The sequence below is a fragment of the Perissodus microlepis genome, chromosome 14 (assembly GCF_051167445.1).
Source record: "Perissodus microlepis isolate ML-2025 ecotype Zambia chromosome 14, ASM5116744v1, whole genome shotgun sequence".
NCBI lineage: Eukaryota > Metazoa > Chordata > Actinopteri > Cichliformes > Cichlidae > Perissodus > Perissodus microlepis.
Genome location: NC_140474.1, coordinates 26,066,677 through 26,082,872, shown reverse-complemented (window position 1 = coordinate 26,082,872; position 16,196 = coordinate 26,066,677). Strand labels below are relative to the sequence as shown.

Here is a 16,196-nt window from a genome sequence, read left to right as displayed (position 1 = left end):
TCTTTCTCTTGTACCCTTCACTCCCTTTTATCTGTCTTAGGTTCTCTTCTGCCTCATTTATCACTCTTCTGTTTACCCTGTCTAGCTTTTGCCCATGCTATCTTCTTCCAGACTGCCCCTCAGTTGGTATGCATAGGTGTTTTTAAGTCCCACTTTTCCTCCTAGTCACTCTGGGACTACCTTTTCTAAAAGCACTATCTGCTAACCGCTATCTTTGGGTGACAAAGCTGCATTCATCTGCTGACAAAGGGTGACAGCTATGAGGGGACATTAATTGCCTGCTCCATGCTCCATACTACAAAAACAAAAACATGTATATATATAAACTCACGAGCTGTATTCATTTTACATCCTCAAAACAACCCCAAAACACTTATATACATAACAACAGGTATAATAAAGATTCTTGCTGTTACTTTAAATGCAGCCCTTATATATCATTGGCCAATAATTCCTTCCTTCCTTCAATTTTCCCAAAGGCATTTAAAGTTACAAATGAATCCGATCATTCATTGCTTAATGAGCAGGTGCAGTAAATTCTTCACCCTGTTCAAAAGAAGTGATCAACCCTTTTTTTGTTTTTAAAGGAATGCATGTTTATCCTGAATATAATTAAACATCCCATACTGTAATTACATAATGACAATAACTAATGGACTAAATCATTAATAAGCAACCTGAAAGCAATTTGAAAACAATTATTGGCCAGGATGTGGTCCTTTGTTATTACCAAGGTAATTAACCCCATTAAATACAAGCGCCAGAGTAATTTAAAATGTGACCTTCAAACAGTGTACAAACTATTTCATACACTGTTTGTTAATTGGCACTCTGTATCAGCAGGCCAAAGAACTGCTTAGATTAGAAAGAGATGCAGACATGAGTGGCTGGTCGAAGGTGTGTGGGCAGAAGTGCAGCACTGAGTAAACTAGACAATATGACAATTAAAATATTTATATTTAAAAGCCCAGCATTCTCTGCATATATTTAACATATATCAAGGGACGAGTGGGATTTCCTGTGTTTGGGATGGTGAAGAAGCTTTTTAGCTAGATGAGCTAGAGCAAAATTCACTAGTTTTTTTTCCCCAACATAACATTTACAGTAAACGATCACAAATCTCAAAAATTAACTTATGTTTATATATAAGTTACTAAGTTTGAAAGTTTTTTTTGCTGAAAATATAGTGAAATATGGTGGACTGGAGATATAAAGGAACAATACATATGGACCTACAGTGGTAAAGTGAACATTTTTTTCAGGTAAATGTATAACCAAACATTTACATTAATTGTGAAATGAGCAGGAAATAACTAACATTGATTTATTCTGTACACTTGTACTAGCAGTAATACTTCTATCAATACTAGTTATACTAAAAGGGTGTTTTTTTAATCACATTTCTATTGACCAGTGCGGCACGTGTGACATAATTCTCCATATTTATTCATGCTGTCAGAGTAGATGAGACATCTTAATTGATCCTATCATTTTAATAACTCGTGTTACCAAGCAGTATATACAACACCCTGGAACAACCTGGTGTGGTCCTCTTTTCTGTCAATCATTTGCTCCTGCGTGATTTTTGGCTTTTTTTCTTTTTTCATTCACTCCGGGACGACATCTGAGGGGAACAGACAAGGCCAGCTCACAAATATTGACTTTCCAATAACACAAGAGTGCACAGCAGCCTATCATATGGCTCAAATTAAAGCATTATGACATAATAGAGCAAAGTCGGGGTTAAGACCTCATTACTGCCACCCTGGGCCTCTACTTTCGCTCCCTCTAGAACTGGCTGCTCACAGTTCTGGTTTGAGACGTGCTCTATTGTAATTGGAGTACGAATATAGAGTAATTGGGGAAAAGGTGGAGCACATTACTGTGCTAAATTTGGTCTGGTCTGACGATTTTACCATGTTTAACCAAATAATAGGTACTCAAATCACACCAGCCACACAATACATATAGAAATGTGCACGATTCATAAGGAATACATGGACGCATATATGTATGTGGAGATTATGATTCGGTGTAGGTGATAATAGCTGTGAGAGTATGAGGGAGAGTCCTGCAGAGGCTAAGAGGGCAGAAAGCCTTGGGTTGTGCCTGTTTGCACAGCTCTGACCACAGACACAGAGAAAGTGGTTTCGTAGAGCAGTATTAGCTCTTGATTATTTGCGTTAACCGGTACTTAGATTTACTGCCTGGGTAATGCGATCTGACTGGTAGTTAAGCACTAGCAGCAACACAGGGCAGGAAAGCCAGGACAAAGTTGCTATTCCATCTCTATTTCCTCAGACTGGACCAATAAAAAACCTGCAAACTCTGCCCCCGAGTCCCCGTCTACCCCCTCACTATAACCCACCCCATTGGGAAGACATTTGGAAACAATCAGTGGTGTGTTTTAAGGGAAGGTGCTTCCCCTATCAATCCCCCTAGATAAGGTATCTATGGACCTAGCTCCATGGCTCCGCACACGGAATTCATCACCTTGGCTTCCTGTATGCTGTTTAGGGGTCCCCTCATTTTCACTCCTATCTGTGCAGAGTGCAGAGGGCACATTTTGTGGGTCTGTGTTTGGGTGTTAAACCTGTGGCATTTATTTCACTGGGTTTGGTGAACTGTGAAAATGGATGGACTATTCAAACACGCAGTGCTGCTGTGTAAGCGAATAATGGCATTTTGTAGTATTGTTGTTTTGCATAAGGATCTGTGCAGATGATGAGATGCGTTTGATTTGATTGCTCCTTACACGGGTGGAGTCATTGTTCATTCTTTTAATTTTTTTTTCTATATTTACTTCAGAACTTTCTCCACATTTACTACCAACAGAATAGTAAATTAACAAGAGGATGTTAGCTCAAGCGTTCTCTAATTGCCGTCCAGCTTCATGGATCTAATGAATTAGCTCAAGCTGGTAAACTTCTCTTTTCTCATTTCTGCTTTTACTTCAATCTGTAAATGATCTAATAGCTGTTACAGCTTTTAAGGCTCACTTTGAGGATTCCCTCTTCTATCAGAAGTATTAACAGTGCTATAGATGCTATAGCCGAGTATAGATGATCTAAATGCGTGTTACAAGGCAGCAGCGTTTATATCTCCCCCGTGAGTTAATACACCTGCATATAAATTCCATTATATCTGTGGCTGTCTAGACATGTGTCACTGCGTTATTGAGCTTGCTCTGCATGCGTTCCTGAGCCTCCTTTGTTAAGCACAGAGCATTTTATGTGTGTTTTCTGACTCCCACCATGCACTATCAGCTCCTCAAACTTTTGCTTGCAGATGTATCAGGTATAATAGGGAGAGAAACATGCCCCCTGCCTTGAGCTTTTGAAATACGTGGACTCCTCCGTCCTCATCCCTGCTTTTTCTGACCTCCTTCTTCAATCAAACAGGTTTTTCCATTCACTTCAGATCTAATAAGGCTGGTGACCTTTGCCCTGCTTGGATGGACCCCTGGTGAGAGCCTCCTTCACCTGGTATTGTGCTGCTGGCTACACCTTCCAACTGGCATAGCCCCCACTCACGCCTGCCTTTGTCCTTCTGCAATTCACTCTGACTTTGTTCAGTTAGTTAACCTAGCTTCCTCTCCCTGCTGGGAACTCAGACGGAGGAAAGGCAGGAGGCGGGGGAACCAAGAGGAGAAGGTGGAGAAGGGGGGATAAGAAATCTGTATAGTTTTTATGTTCTTTAACAAGAGAAGAGTAGCCTCTGGAGAAAGTGGGGGATTTGGCTGACCCAGCACTCCTCTCGGTAAATACCCTCACACTTTATGTCTTATATTCGGTCTGTATGAATGTGTCGCGTCTCCCCTCGCTCCTCTCACATGAGATTAGAACATCAGTTACCCGCCACCTCTCGAACACCCAGATCAACTGACACACACTGGCCTCGACCAGCACCAACAAGCAACAGATTAACCCAAAGAAATGGATTATCAGTCAGCTGAGAGGCAGGGAGATGGACCCCCAGCTTGCTTTGTCTTTGGGGGTTTTGAACGGGCATCGCTGCCGTCTAAGACAATCAAGATCCAGTTACACAGGACAAAAAGCCCATCTCCCTCACAGACACCAGGAGAGACAAGGGCAAGATGCTGACACACACGGGTGAATGCACTTCTGGGGTTGTTTTGACTCATGGGAGTCTACACACACAGCAACATTTGAACATCTCAGATTAAACCTGGAGGTGTTTTTGTTGCCTTGCAGGTTAAAACACAGTTTTTACTTAGCTGAAATATAAAAATATAATAAATTTTGTTAGTTTTCTAACTGAAGTAAGTAAATTGTTACAAATTTACGCTTTTTTTCCTGACATCTATGAATTCCTATTATTTAAATATAGTAGACAGACCGGTTGGGATAGCAGAACAAAACTGTGATTGATTCTGGAGATCACATTGACATATATGATGCATTTGAGCTCATAAATAATGCAATTTATATTGTTTGCACACTGTTTAAAAGGCTGCTTTGCTCTTGTGCAGCATTTCTCTTGAACATGTATGTACTGTAATGTCACCAGAGAAGACGAATGGTGAAGTTGGAGAATTCTTCAACAGTTAAACTGCTTTTACCTTCAGATATTAAATGGGTCAAGGTATCTTGACATTGTCATTGCTGGTAGTGCTGGCCAAGGCAAATACAGTATGATTACGGAAAGACTGCCAAAAAACAATATCTGCCCTGTTTTTAGTGTTACTGAAGTGTTTGATTAGATAAGGAGAAAATGATTTACAGAGTTAAATTGCAGGTGACAGCTATAATTTTGATTTGAAGTGCAAGATTTGTTTTCCTGCATAAAAGCATCGTAACATATTCAGAACCTTGTATACAGCAGCGACACTTCCTGCATTGTCACTAATGATTTGTGTGATATGTAAAGGGTGAGTGGTGGAATCTTCCAACATGAGTGTCATTCCAATGGCAATGTTTTTTGTTTTATTATAGTGTAATTATAGGAGTTGAAAAATAAACCTGTGAGTGACTGGGGCTCAGATATCAGGAAAATCTAACTAGTAGTAACACACACACAGATCTCAGTTATATCCCTGTAATTGCCACTAATATGTGATTAAATTGCATATTTCCTCTGCAGCACAGCAATAACAAGGTGTCTTGTTCAGAACATCCTGTCTGTTAGGTGACACATTTGGTGGTTGTACTTGCCTACCTCAGTGATAGTGTTCCTGTGTTATTGCACGCAGTGTCCCAGCGGTCAGTTGGTGCTTTTGTTGGTGCGCTTCTCGCAGGTTCCCACAACGATGTCAGCGCTGCCTTGTGTTCGCACGGCACAATGCATTGACAACCGCTGTTCACGTTGCCTTTGTAGATGCAAGACTTTTTCACTTTGAATTTCTGAAAACTACGCCCGCGCGTGTGTGTAAATGTGTGAAAATGTGAAGATGTGTGCCCATTGAGGGAGCGCGTGAGTGACAGAGAGGTTCATCCCTAGTGCTGGCCTTTCTAAGCGCTGCTGTGGGCAGGGCCATCTATGCTGACAGTAGATGGGATGTGGCAGGGGCTGGGGGATTAAGAGGCTTTTAGCCAGGACTGAGAGTGGCTCTTTCTCCTCGTGACAGAGAGAGGTGACAGGCCATCAGCGCACAGAGGACAGGCGGACAGCCAGCCAGAGACATCTGCATTCATTCAGGACAGCAGCTTATCCGTGCACAAAAAACACGCCCTCTTGAAACGCCCTCCATCTACACTCTCACACTCTGTCTCACACATGCATACATAAAAACATACACTGACACACATGCAGCATGCAGACACACAAATGCTTCATTTCCTAGTTTATAGTAAATGTATAAAATGCTAAAGTAGCAAAACACATTTTTTTGATTTATTTATTTTTGCTGTTAAGTAAATATGACCCGACACCTCCCTTATATGATCAATGTGACTGCTTAAGGTTCTTTAGGATAAAGTTTTATCAACAAATCGAACCTGAATTTTAAGATTTACGATTTTTTAAAGGCTTGTTAAAAAACACATTTATTATTGTGTTGCAGTTAATCACAAGCACACCGTTTTGAATTGACACTAAGTGAAAAGATGAACCTCCTCCTGGTCAGGCATCTGCCACTCCTCCTCCTTCCATCCTCCCATCCTCTCATGACTGGGAGGTTGAGAAGATAGGCAGAGCCTGGAAAGGCCCTGCCCAGCCATTTAATCCTCTACTCCCATTCACCATCACTGCTAATCTCCTACACCACCTCCCCACCACCACCACTGCCACCAACAGTATCGCCTCCACCTCCACCTCCACTTCTCCCTCAAGAGGTGCACAAAGACCCTAAGCGCCCCTGTCCCGCCCCACTCGCCATCCCACCCCTTCTCGTATCCCTAACCTGCTCCGCCCAGTGCTCCTCCAGCAGGAGGCACCCAGTTTTCTAAGCCCAGGAACCATAATCCTGTGGGGCTCCAAGTTTGGGTGAGCCCAAAGGCTCATTGAGTGCCGGATAACTCTCTCCGGGACTTTAGCTGTCTGTCTTATTGTTGCTGCTGCTGAGAAGAGGACAGACACAAATGGAGTTTGAATTTCAATGCTAACGACTCAGAGAAAGAGACAGCAGAATATGGACTGGTGGGCATCCAGGCGTTAAGAGTATTTTCAAGGAGGCCATGGGGAAACACATGCAAATACTGTGGGCAATTGCAGGCCATAACATCCTTATTCTAAGAAAGGCTGAATGCAAAACGGTTATTTTTGTTTGATTTACAAGATCCCAATTATATTCAAAGCTGAAGATATTTAACACCATTTGGATTTATTTGAAATTTGTTCTCGTTGTCATGAATTTTAGTTCACATTTTAAAATCTTAAGTTGAATATGAATCTAAGTCATAAAGCGGCATTTATGTTTCTGTTTTTGTTAAAAAGGAATAATAATCTTACACCATCGGTATGTAAAACATTTACACCTACATTTCTTTCAGATTTAATGCATCTTTCATCGCACCATAATATTAACTTAAATATTTGAGTGAAATCTGTGACAAATACATTTCAAAATATTTTAGTATTTGATATTCTCCCCCTTTGCCGTTGAGCGGGATTGTGACGTGAAAAATGACAGCTCGGTCTCCTTGGTAGTTTTGGAAATTTCTGAGGTGCGTTTTGGATCATTAAACTGCTGCTGTATGATTCCCCCCCAAAAAAAAAAACAAAAAACAAAATAAATTAAAAACATTACAAAAAAATATAGAGAGAGTCTAGTGTAGTCTACCAGAGTCTAGGAGCATGTTTTTGAAGAAAGGAGTTTGCTATTATTTCTCAGTGGTCAGTAAGTAATTCTAGCAGGCCCAGTTTCAGGTACAGTGTGTGTTCATGTCTGTAAATTGAAAAAAATGGTATTTCTTTGCTTTCTCTAAGTTCTTTACTTTTTTTCCAAGCATGAGAAGCAGTTTAGCAGTGTAACTTGTCCTTTGAGTCCAAAATGGAACAAACTTTGGATTACTGATCCTTCTGGACTTTCTCGAGGCTCTGAATGTCTGCTTCAAATGATGGGATACAAATGTCAGAAATCTGAGCTTTAATAAGAAGTCATTGCCACATATTTGCTTAAATTTAATTGACAACCTATACATATTACTCCACCTTAAATATTTTTGTTTATTTTAGGCATTAGATTGAATAACACATAAATCCTTAAAGGTTTTTATTGTTTTCAGTGTTTTGAGAATTAAATTCTGACATATCTTTAAAGTTGTTTCAGGACCCCAATTTCTCTATCTTTCTTCGTCTAGTGCTCTAACTTTTCTTTGTGATAAGGCAGAGCTCTTCCTCACATTCTGAACTAGTGTCTGATTTAAGGATTTCAGACTGACACAGGTAACATTAGATCTATACAATCAAACATCCTCAGCACAAACACAATTCGCTCATAAAAAACAACACAACTAACTAATATAATTGCCTAAGCATGCACACAAACACAAATACATTCACACTGTGCACACAACTGCTAGCACGGTCAGCACTTTGGTTCTGCATGCGACAGTGTAGGTGAGCTTGACAGATCCCTCGCCGCTGCTTCTCTGCCTTTTATTTACAGAAGCTATCTTTCCCATAAGTCACCATTCCTGTATTCATAAAGCATCATGGATGCCATAACTCATTCTTCCCCTTTATGAATAAAGCTCCCAAATTTATGGTGATGGCGCTGAGAAGTGGTGGCCTCCCTGGTGACAAACTTTCCCCAGTCTGTCACCACTGGCCTGAGCTGCTTCAGAGCCCTAGATCAAAAGCTCCAGATGGGAGCGCCACTTTATCGCTCCCCGGTCGGTGACATCACCTTGCTGCGCCGTGCGGGATTGATGATGAAAGCAAACATATCTATCTTAGCTCACATTTACCAAATCAATTTTATTTTTACAGACCCTCCGCAGGGTTATTGGCATATTGACGGGTTGCAGGCAAAAGGGAGGCGGAGGGAGTGGGGTGAGCGATGGCCGAGGGATAGTAAACGGGTGGGCATGGGAGAAGAGGGGGAGGGTCAGGAGGGCTTAATGGTGTTTACCATATTTAATGCAGAGGGATGTCATCACTGAATATCCATTCTGAATAATGTGGCATTTCATCATAAATTCTTTACAACTTATTTACTTAATGGAAAGAGTTATGGCTTGCTGTCAGGGCGGTAATTAAACATTGTGATACAGTGCTGCCTCGCCAGGATCCCATCTTTCCCCTCAACTCCCCCATCCGCCTGCCCCAAGACACACACATATGCACACTCACATCCAAGCTCCTCAGCTTCTTAAATACATATTATTACTCAAGCTCCCCATAAATTACCACAGGATTAAAATTCATGAAACCTTTTTTCTTTATTTCCTTCCCTGGGAAAAAGAATAACCCAGAGCTTGTTCAACCAGCTGTAAATCTCTTTAGGAGAGACAGGGACTTCATATTATGATTTTATATCATGAAAATTGGCTTAAATAAAGACTATTTCATCACTTCAATTTAATGCAAATTTATATTTGCATCCCGCTCTGCAGTTGATAAAGAGGTAGAAGTTGCTTCCTGGAGAAATTCAGCTTAAAAAGAAATAATAAAATAGCTAAGGAGCAGAAATTTATTTTGGTTTTCTCCAAACCAAAAACCACTGAGTTTGAACTGATGGGCTGGATTAATGCTGTATGATGCAAACCAACTGAGGACGAGTCCAAATCCCAAACTATTTATATGAGCTGAATGTTAATATTTTACCAACATGCTCTCAGTCAGCTATAAAGTGCAGCACGGAAACGTTCTCTGTAGTTAGACTCTACAAAGAGGAAAAATGCCGTATTGAATCATCGTTTTCTTTATATACCTTGACTTCTCACTTCAGTGAGCTGCATGGTCGGCTTTTCTTAATGAGCCTGGCTCTGCGCTACAAATCCCTGAGTTTCAAAGACTAAATCCTCACGTTCAAATGAGAGAGGATCTATTTTGGGAGTCTGAATGAAGCCAATACTCCCCCGTGCCTCTCCGTCCTGCTCCATAAAACTGAACTAGCCTGACACTGACAGAGACCACATCTAACCTTTGACCTTGTGCCGTGACCCTGCATTCGATTTTTTTGTGTCTGCTGACCAATATGTGATTTGCCAGTGGTCGCACTGGGTCCCTAACCGGGATGAAGAAGGGATTTATGGCTTTTCATTTTAATTGAGTTAAGAGCACGAGCTCAACTCACTTTCTTTCAGTCGCGCTGACCTAACATTACATCATTGGGCAACAAACGGCAGCAACAACTTTGTGGTCACTGTGCTAAATGTGAACATGACGACATGGGAGGAAATAAAAAGTGGACTGATGTGAACGCTACACAGTGTACAGGGGAAGGAAATTCCGTCTCGTCAAAAAGTGTGATACCACTGCTGTAGAAAAAACATAGTGAAATGCAGTTATGTCACATAAATGCACATAAACGCTTCTTGTTTTAATCTGGACACCCTGGTTGCCTAAAGGATCTTTGATGCCACCTATAAACATCTCTCTTCCCAGCTTTATTCCCTGTCACTAGATAACATAATGAAATACAGGAGTTTGTATATGTTCCTACCTCCCAGCCTTGAGTAGGATCTTGGAGACAAGGCCTGTGCTCTCCTTCATATGGTCCAAATCGCTCCCCGACGTTCACCTTCCTGCGGCTCCAGATGCCCAGCCCTCCAGATGGGACGGTTGACTCTCGCAATTCAAAGTCAAAGGGAATGCTCAGATCTTCTTGGGGGAAAAAGACGCTTTGGTGTTGGAATGACAGATGGTCCTGTGGCGAGGACTCATCGTCAGAGAGTGAAGGTGATGCCGGGTCTTCTGGCAGGGCCGAAGAAGGTGTAGGATCCCCATCAGAGCCGCATACGTCGTCTAAGATGTCGGATGGATAAAGAGGTATCTTATCATCTCCGTCACCTGCAAGAGACAAGAAGTCTTGATGTGAGGGTCATGTCCAATGACATAAAGTGGCAATAGGTTATTGTTCCCATCTCTTTAACTTACTTCAGAGATGGAGGACAACATATGAAAACTTGATTAGTTCAAATAAACAGTAGGAGACAGAAGGGCCTTCGGGTCTGAAAACAGCAAATGTATCATGCGAGGAGACCTTCATTCTGTTGCAGTGGAAATTAGTAGTAAAAAACAGGAGATCCTGAAGTGAGCCCACTTCTTGTTTATAATTTCTACTCGCCTGGCATGTTCCTGCCTTAGGAATTAAGAAAGGCAAATTTAATTTTTAAAATAAAACCTATTAGGTCAAATTAGGTTTTTGGGCCCTACGGCAAAAACACAAAGGTAAGTCTGCCATGTGGTTGACGTGATGCCAAGGTGGGAAAGCAAAGTTGACCCAGCATTGTGCTATTCTGGCTGTTTTATAATTCTTTTTCCTGAACTCTTTCTTCAATGTGCAGTGAAAACAGAGGGAACAGAGAGACACACACTAAGGTTTATTGTGAGTGGAGTGAAACAGGATATTGAAGTGCGACCCCTCAACCCACACTGGGCTTCTTTAGCGTGGCACACGTGGCTGTTGAGCCTAATAGTGAAATAAAGATTGAATTATTCCCAGTGTTGAAACAATCTGTGATGGTATAAACTCGCAATGCTGTGAAGTCTTTGAAATAGAGGTAGATTGAAAGAAGCACATTAATTTGAAAAACAGTTGCATTTAAAATACAAAGTACAGGTAGGACGTTTTAAATACAACATCATATATGAGATGTCGCCAAGCAAGCAAAGACACAGCAAGACAGTAACTGAGCCAGCGAACGCAACAGGCTGCTAGCCAGGTGTTGCAGGGTGGGACAGAAAGACACTAAAAGCCGGAAATGATCCACAGGAAACTGCTGTTCTGTGGTGGGCTGTGCCTAACACACACTGACAGGTCACAGGGAGAAGGAGCTCTGCTAATGAGGCTCAACAACCCATCCCTGTGATGAGGAACATTCCTGAAGGGCTTCCTGTGTGACACTGTACCTCAGCGCTGTCAGCCACGGAACCTTTGATCCACCCAGATACACACACGCACTTCTTGTTCACTGGCCTTGAATTAAACATGTGTCTGATTGAATAAATGGGGCATTGTGATTGGCCACAGGCGGTCATGAACTAACCTGAGAAATTAACTTAAGACTTGAACAAAACCAATGCACTTCAATATTTGTATGCTTGCTACATTACTCGACACACAAGATAAGCCAAGACCAGCGAGCTACACATTTGTAAATATATGCAGACTCCATTTTTCTCAAGGTCAGAACACAAGTTGTGGTGAAGAGGAATGTAAAACTGTAAAATACTGCATAAGTAGTACATAAGATGTTTTCCTCTGTCAGTAAGAATCATAATTCCTGTCAAACTGTGTGTTTGCTGTGGCAAAGAAAAAAAAAAAATCTATGCATGAACATAGTTTGCTGAATCAGCTCTCTATTATATTATTATTTTCTGTGTAATCCAGCATATGCACCTGTATGTGCATGTTTTGTCAAGGCGTACTTACAACTAAAGCAGTTCTGATAGTTATTCCCTGCAGCAATACCTGATCACAGTGTCTACACGGTGTACAACTATTGTGTTTGACATACACACTGTGTGGGCCCAGGGAATTTAAAGGAGACGTCTTTCAAAGACTCGACTGGACTGGGCCGGGCATGAAACCCAATGTAGCTCTGGGAGTAAGGGTAATGATTTTCAACACAGAGACTGTGTAACGTGGTTAGAGGCCTGGATGTGAAGTTTGCCACATGGTAGAGGGACAAGAGCTTTTAAAGGTAACTGTATCCCACCATTGCTGTTTCTCCTCTGACATTTTCCCTCTCACGCTGGTCTCCAAGTTTATATTTGATTCAGGCCAGGAATTCCTCTGGTCCACTGGACTCCACAAGAGCATTTCGGCTCATAAACATATATGTTTCTGTAAAGTAAACGATTGCTGAAAACAAATATGCTATGTGCAGAGTTTTGAAAATTGTGGTCTCATGTGTAGATGACTGATAATTTAGTCTTAGGGCTTTGCTTAGGTGTGTGGACAGCAGTGACACTGCAGTTGGATGATCAGATCAGTGTGTGTGTGTGTGTGTGTGTGTGTGTGTGTGAGTGCATGCATTTTTAATGCTCTGCCTACATGCAGCAAACGGTCGTGTTTGTTTGTTCAGTAATGGACATTACTTCACCATTGCAAGCTGACGCCCTTCATCAAAGTGGGAGCTCTAAAAGAATTTTGGATTGAGAAGGGGAACTCCATCTCAGAGCGTGCTCATGACTTCAACTGCATTAATAACACAGATTGCACATCAAGATAGTACCAGCAAGCACGGGAGGGGGGAAAAAGGGGGAGGGGGTGCACTCCTGAGAAACTTTGAAGTTTATGTATCCAAAAGACAAAAAGCAAAACAGTGAGGGAAACAAAATTATCTCCTCATCAGAATCAGCCATTAGCACAGGAAAGCACATATTGGCATATTGAATAAACACAGATATGCACACACATACTTATACATCATGTATTCAAATGGTTGAGCTTGATGCCAAATTCATTAATTTTTATTAAGAGGGAAAACATTCGTTCCCAGCCCTGCTATCTGCATGGGTGGAATGATTTTCACCTCTGCCACAATGTGTTGGGCGAACTCATACATCACATGATTACCCCAAGCAGCGAGCACGGCCGCCATCATCAGGGAGTGAATTAAAGATGATAGAAAGAGCTATTAATCACTGTGACAAAGCCCCTAATGGAGGTGTGACCCAGCCAGTGCTGCTGGGACGCCAAGAGGACGCACCCACGGGACAAATGGATACATATGTTTACAGAGAGAATAACCTACCTGTGGACATACTCGACCCCTCCTCTCTTAGTTTTTTTTTTTTTGGTTCTTTGATCCGCTGCCTTTCCTGCTGTTAAAAACAGTTGTGTGTCTTTTTTTCCAGCTCTATTCTTTGTCTGCATTTTATTTAATTATTTGGCTGCGTCTTGTTGTTAGCAGGGGAGGAAGAGCTGGAGAAGTCAAAAATATTAAGACTTAAAAAAATAAATAATCTGTCAGCTAAACCATGAGTTTTATTATTTGTAGACAGTGGGTGAAGTTAGGAAAAGAGTTTTTCCACTGTATGTCTGTTCATAGTATACAATGAGATGAAAACATCATTCATCTACTGAGCCTGAAGACAATTCAGAGTACAAATCATTTACCAGAGAAAGAGCTCGAAGACTTGATTGATGGGGGTCTTAGATCATGAAATATGGAAATTAACTTCTCACCTAATGTGGAGCGGCCCTCGTGCTTATCTGTAGACATCATTTTTCTCATGTGATAACAGACAACCAGGCATGAGGCGATGTATGGGGTCTTACCCTTGTACTACAGGTCAAACATTATCACATATGATCTCCTCCATTTGTCATCATCCACATTTAAAAACTGCACACTTCATCACATCCCTGCTTTCGCTTTATATCCAAGCACCACGGAAATCAGTTTGCTCTGCTGTTCCAAGAACTTAGAAAGAATATCTGTGCAGTAAAAATGAGCACTGAAAACACAAATACTCAAAATATGTGGCAGCGACTGAAGGGCCAAATCATGATTGCTGTTGTTTCTGCTTTTGTCCTGAAAAACAAGATACCCCGAGAGACTGTGACTGAATTCAAAACACATAAAAATAATTATCTTTCATTTGGTTAATTTTAACGCTCTCACAGCTACTGCCAATCAGAAAATGACTGCTGTAGATTTGCTAAGTACTGTTAATTACAATGCATCACTGTGCGGCTATATTCCCTCAGCAGGGTGCATAGGAGAGCGTTTGGAGCCCCATGGCCTCGGGAGAGGCAATAAGCTTCCTAATTAACTCTGTCTTTGTGCTTAATGGAGGCCTTAACACCGCTTTTAGGGAGTCTTTTGGTCCGTGGGTCCATTGGGGTGACTGTGGAACTGACTGATACGAAGCACAAACATTCAAATCTGTAGGTAGCTCGACAACAACAGTTTTAGGCAATTGTCCACAGTTTATCTGTCAACATTTGGTTCTCAGACCACCAAGAATTTCCACATTTAAAACAAGATATGGTTTGTTAGACAGAATGTGGTAAAAATCTAAACAAATCATATAAAAATATGTGAATGTAAAATTTTGTTCTAGTGGCTTTATGTGTTTGTGTTTCTTTTATGCTTTTCATGCTTACTCCCAGAGAGACCAGAAAATACATCAAAGATGGTTTTGTGTAAGTAATGCTCTGTTACTGTATGTTTAAATAAATACCATTTATATAGCTGCCTTCACTCCATATTATTACAAATTGGTATTTGTATTATGCAAAATGTTTAAGCTGGCACACACACACACACACACACACACACACACATACACACATAAACACACACTAACGGGAGCAGAGCTCTTAACACAGTGTTAATTAATGAGAGCATTGTCCATGTTTTTTCCCCCTTGTCTTAGTCAATGACTCCCCATTCCAAATGGAAAACACTCCATTAAGGGCCGTGGGCGAAGTTACCAATTAACACTGTGGAACAAACTGAAACTTTGAGCTGGTCCCTGTGCGCGCGCGCACACACACATAGACACACACACACACACACAGACACCTAATTAATTAGCATTAGTTGTGATTAATAATGAGCGTCCTTTAATGGTAAATCTGCAGCTCCGATGGCAGGCTGACACAACAAAGGAGTCTGTGTACGCGCCAGGATTTATCTGCCGAGCTGCTCGGGGATTTTAACATGTTTCTCACAGGCCTGACAAATGGCCTATTAATTATCTAATGTTGTCTGACAACAACCGCTTGATAAAGATGTATGTTTAGACAGGGAGAGGGGGGGAAGAAACAGCAGAGGGAAAGAGAGAGGCCTGTGCGAGGAATCGAGAGAGGGGGAGAAAATGTGTGTTTGCATAAAAGAAAAAAAAAATGGTGAGATTGAGGGGAGGCTTGTGTCGTTTCATGCAGTTGTGAGCTACTGACTGACACGCATGTATATACAAAGTCCTTTTCTTTATGAATTTGCTGTAAAAAAAAAATCACTGTGCTTGGAACATCAACGTGGATGATTAACAAATCACATTTATTATTAATGAAACGCTAATGAATGAAATCTTGATGAACACAGAGATGGATGTGCCGCACACACACACACACACACCCCTACACACACACACACACACACACACACACACACACGCACACACACACACTTTACATCCTAAAACCACAATCAATATCATCAACAAGGAAGTCTCTGCATCAGCCCAGCCACTTCATACCATTAAGTCGCTAACAACATGGAGCATATGGGCATCTCTCCTGCTCACTCCTCCTTCCATCTCTATCCCGCATCCCGATTCAATCCGGGCCCTGACTCCAATTTCATGAGTTTATCTTCCGCCTGTATGTTGACAGGTGTTCCTAAGTGGGATGCCAGTTGCCAAATGATTTTTATGATTGTTTTAGCCTAGCATTTGGCCTAATGAGATAGGATCCCAGTCGGACGCTAACTCAAGCCTGTCAAACGTAAAGCAAACAGAATAACAGCCCAGTACTCACATTGTTTCCACAAGCCATACATCAGCTGGTGCGCAGAGAGAGGGCCCTCTGCATTATACAATGACCCTGGGATAGAGGAGATGAGAAGAACGAGCAGGAGTAAATGTAAAGAGAAGGGGAAAGCTATAAGGTG

The 16,196-nt window shown here is 41.5% G+C and overlaps 1 protein-coding gene across 12 annotated transcripts in view; it reads right to left on the bottom strand.

Annotated features, from left to right (window-relative positions):
* The window catches only part of mecom (MDS1 and EVI1 complex locus), a 125,086-nt gene that overhangs the window by 75,445 nt on the left and 33,445 nt on the right, over positions 1 to 16,196 (bottom strand). For all 12 annotated transcript variants that reach the window (XM_084950384.1, XM_084950391.1, XM_084950385.1 and 9 more), the window contains exon 2: positions 10,070 to 10,416. In XM_084950384.1, coding sequence (XP_084806510.1) covers positions 10,070 to 10,416 — 347 coding nt within the window. The remainder of the gene's footprint in view (positions 1 to 10,069; positions 10,417 to 16,196) is intronic.